The sequence below is a fragment of the Eupeodes corollae genome, chromosome 1 (assembly GCF_945859685.1).
Source record: "Eupeodes corollae chromosome 1, idEupCoro1.1, whole genome shotgun sequence".
NCBI lineage: Eukaryota > Metazoa > Arthropoda > Insecta > Diptera > Syrphidae > Eupeodes > Eupeodes corollae.
Genome location: NC_079147.1, coordinates 23,076,317 through 23,078,807, shown reverse-complemented (window position 1 = coordinate 23,078,807; position 2,491 = coordinate 23,076,317). Strand labels below are relative to the sequence as shown.

Below are 2,491 nucleotides of genomic sequence, written 5' to 3'. Positions count from 1 at the left end.
TTCGATACGACAGCAAATATATTTCACGAGTTTTGTAACACTGTTTCTTTTTTTTGAAATAAATAAATCAAAAAACATTAAAAGCTGCCGTGGGAACATTTCGAATAAGAATGAAAACAAACACTGTGACATAATATTAAACTAGCAATTTTATTCCAATTTCAAAATATTTAACTATTGAAACTACTAATGATTTAAAAAATGCAGACATCTTATAAATATTTATACTAAAACTTTGTCAAAAACAAAATATTGACAAACACAACTCAGTTGTTATAAGATTATTCTACAACCTCCATACAACATTTTTTTCAAGGCCATCCTATCAATTTTAAAGCAAGTTGTCATTGGTAAATGATCTATCACTTTTTAGTACTTGATAATTTTAAGTTGCTCTTTGGTTAATTCTTTTCTTAAATAAGCTCTCAAATCATACTCAAAATCAGCTAGATTAACAATAAAATCTTGGAGAACTACAAAAATTGTTCCACGATATTGTTTGGGATTTCCCGCACTACAGTTTCCTATCAGAGCTGATGAATGAACACCATCAAAACTATTTACGATGTCTTCAACTGTATCTGGAAAAATTATCTTTCCATCGGCATAACGTAAAATGTGTTTTTCTCTGGTGAAAATATTCAACAAACTATCCGAATCCACAACTCCTATGTCTCCTGTGTTGAACCAACCTCCTTCAATGAAAGATTCCTTGTTGGCCAGGTCGTTTTTCAGATACCCTAAGAACGGGGTAGCTGTTTTGATACAAACTACTCCAATTTGATTTGGTCCAAGAGAGTTTCCATCATCATCAATGAGTTTTATCATGAAGCCATTTTTTAAAACCCCACCATTTACATATTTTTGTATGCTGATTTTTTCCGTTGTAGCCATTCCGCCAGCCACTTCCGTCATTCCATAACACTTTACGACCTTACAATGGGGCGTTATTTTTGTAAAATATATTTCCAATGCTTCTCCAAGGTTTTCACCACCAGTATAAACGATCTTTAGTGAAGAGAGGGTCGACGGGTTCTTTTCTCTAGATTTTTCTGCTGCTTCATATACACTTCTCATAAATCTGGGAACTGCAGAATAAACCGTAACTTTATGTGTGTCAATCATTGTCCTCACACATTCGCCAGTCAGTTCCATGTAAGGTATTGAGCTGTAAATTCGCTTTATCCCAAGAAGAGCAGGTTGAAGCATTAAGATTTGCGGACCAATCCAACGGATTTCACTTAGAATCAGAACCACACTCGCTGGATTTGTAACGAATTCTTTGAGAACGCTATGTCTGACCAAGGCATGAGAATTCATAACAATTTTTGGAAGACCAGTAGTTGCAGATGTGAATGTTAATAAAGCTGGTAGCGTCCTTGGATCTCCAATGTTAGGAGCTTCAAAGCTTTCAATATCAACTGCTGGTGCAAAGAGAAACTCATCAACTGACTTTTGTTCACCGTCCAAGGAGAGCACATGTCTCAGATTCGTTAGATTAAGATCTTTCAAACCTTCTGTGACCATAGACTTGAATCCTTCTTCAAAGAATATTACAGAAGGATCGAGAATTTCCAGATAAGCGGGAACATGTTCTGAAATGATAATTTACACAAATTTGTTAAACCTCACTTGTAAGCTTGGGTGTTAAATAGTAAAACCATACCTTGTGGAAGATGTATTTCGAAGAAACAGACTGGTGCACCAATTGTGTAGCAGGCATACGTAAGTGGTGTTATTTTCAAGTTCAAGTTTGTGAAGAACACAACTCTATCGTTCTTTTTAATACCCAAATTTAAGAGATTTTGAGCAACAGTTATTGTTTGATCACGAATCTCCTTCACCGTGACATTTGTGCCACTTTCGTGATGCACTTCCAATATTTTCTGCGGATCACTGTGCTTGAGTTTTTTCAAAATATCTGCACCAAGGCTACAACTCTCAACTTTTACTTCAGGAGCCCGCCAGATGTTCTCAGATCTAACGTACTCAATACTGTTCATTTTCCGCAGATTAAAAAAATGGCTGCCCTGATGTTGAATCATCCATGCTCACTAGAGAGTCAAAATCTTAACAACCTAAACAACTCTAACCCAATAACCACTCAACAAAATACAAACAGTATATCACCAATATCTGCAAATCATAATAACTCAAACTCAACAAATCACTCTTTTATTGCCCCACGCAATAAAAGATCGTGCAGTCAACCTAAACAAAATAAAGCTCTCAGTATTCTCCAATGGAATATAAAAGGTTTTTTAAATAACTTTGACGAGCTTAATATTTTGATCAAAGAGCACAATCCAAGCATAATCTCGGTCCAAGAGACCCACTGCCCTTTCAACTCTACCCCGATTGTTCCTAAAAATTACGTTGGATATTTTGAAAATACCCCCAGCAACACGACATCAAAACAGGGCATAGGTATTCTAGTAAGAAAAGACATTCCACATAAAATTCTGCCTTTGAACTCAAACTTTCAAGTTCT

General features: G+C 35.7%; 1 protein-coding gene across 1 annotated transcript; it reads right to left on the bottom strand.

The window, feature by feature from the left end:
* Positions 1-2,021, bottom strand: LOC129941700 (putative acyl--CoA ligase YdaB). The gene is made up of 2 exons (XM_056050401.1): positions 1,667-2,021; positions 1-1,595 (listed from the first exon to the last, which is right to left on the bottom strand). The coding sequence occupies exons 1-2, from the start codon at positions 2,001-2,003 to the stop codon at positions 370-372; spliced, it is 1,563 nt and encodes a 520-aa protein (XP_055906376.1). The 5' UTR covers positions 2,004-2,021; the 3' UTR covers positions 1-369.
* Between the last annotated feature and the right edge of the window lie 470 nt (positions 2,022-2,491).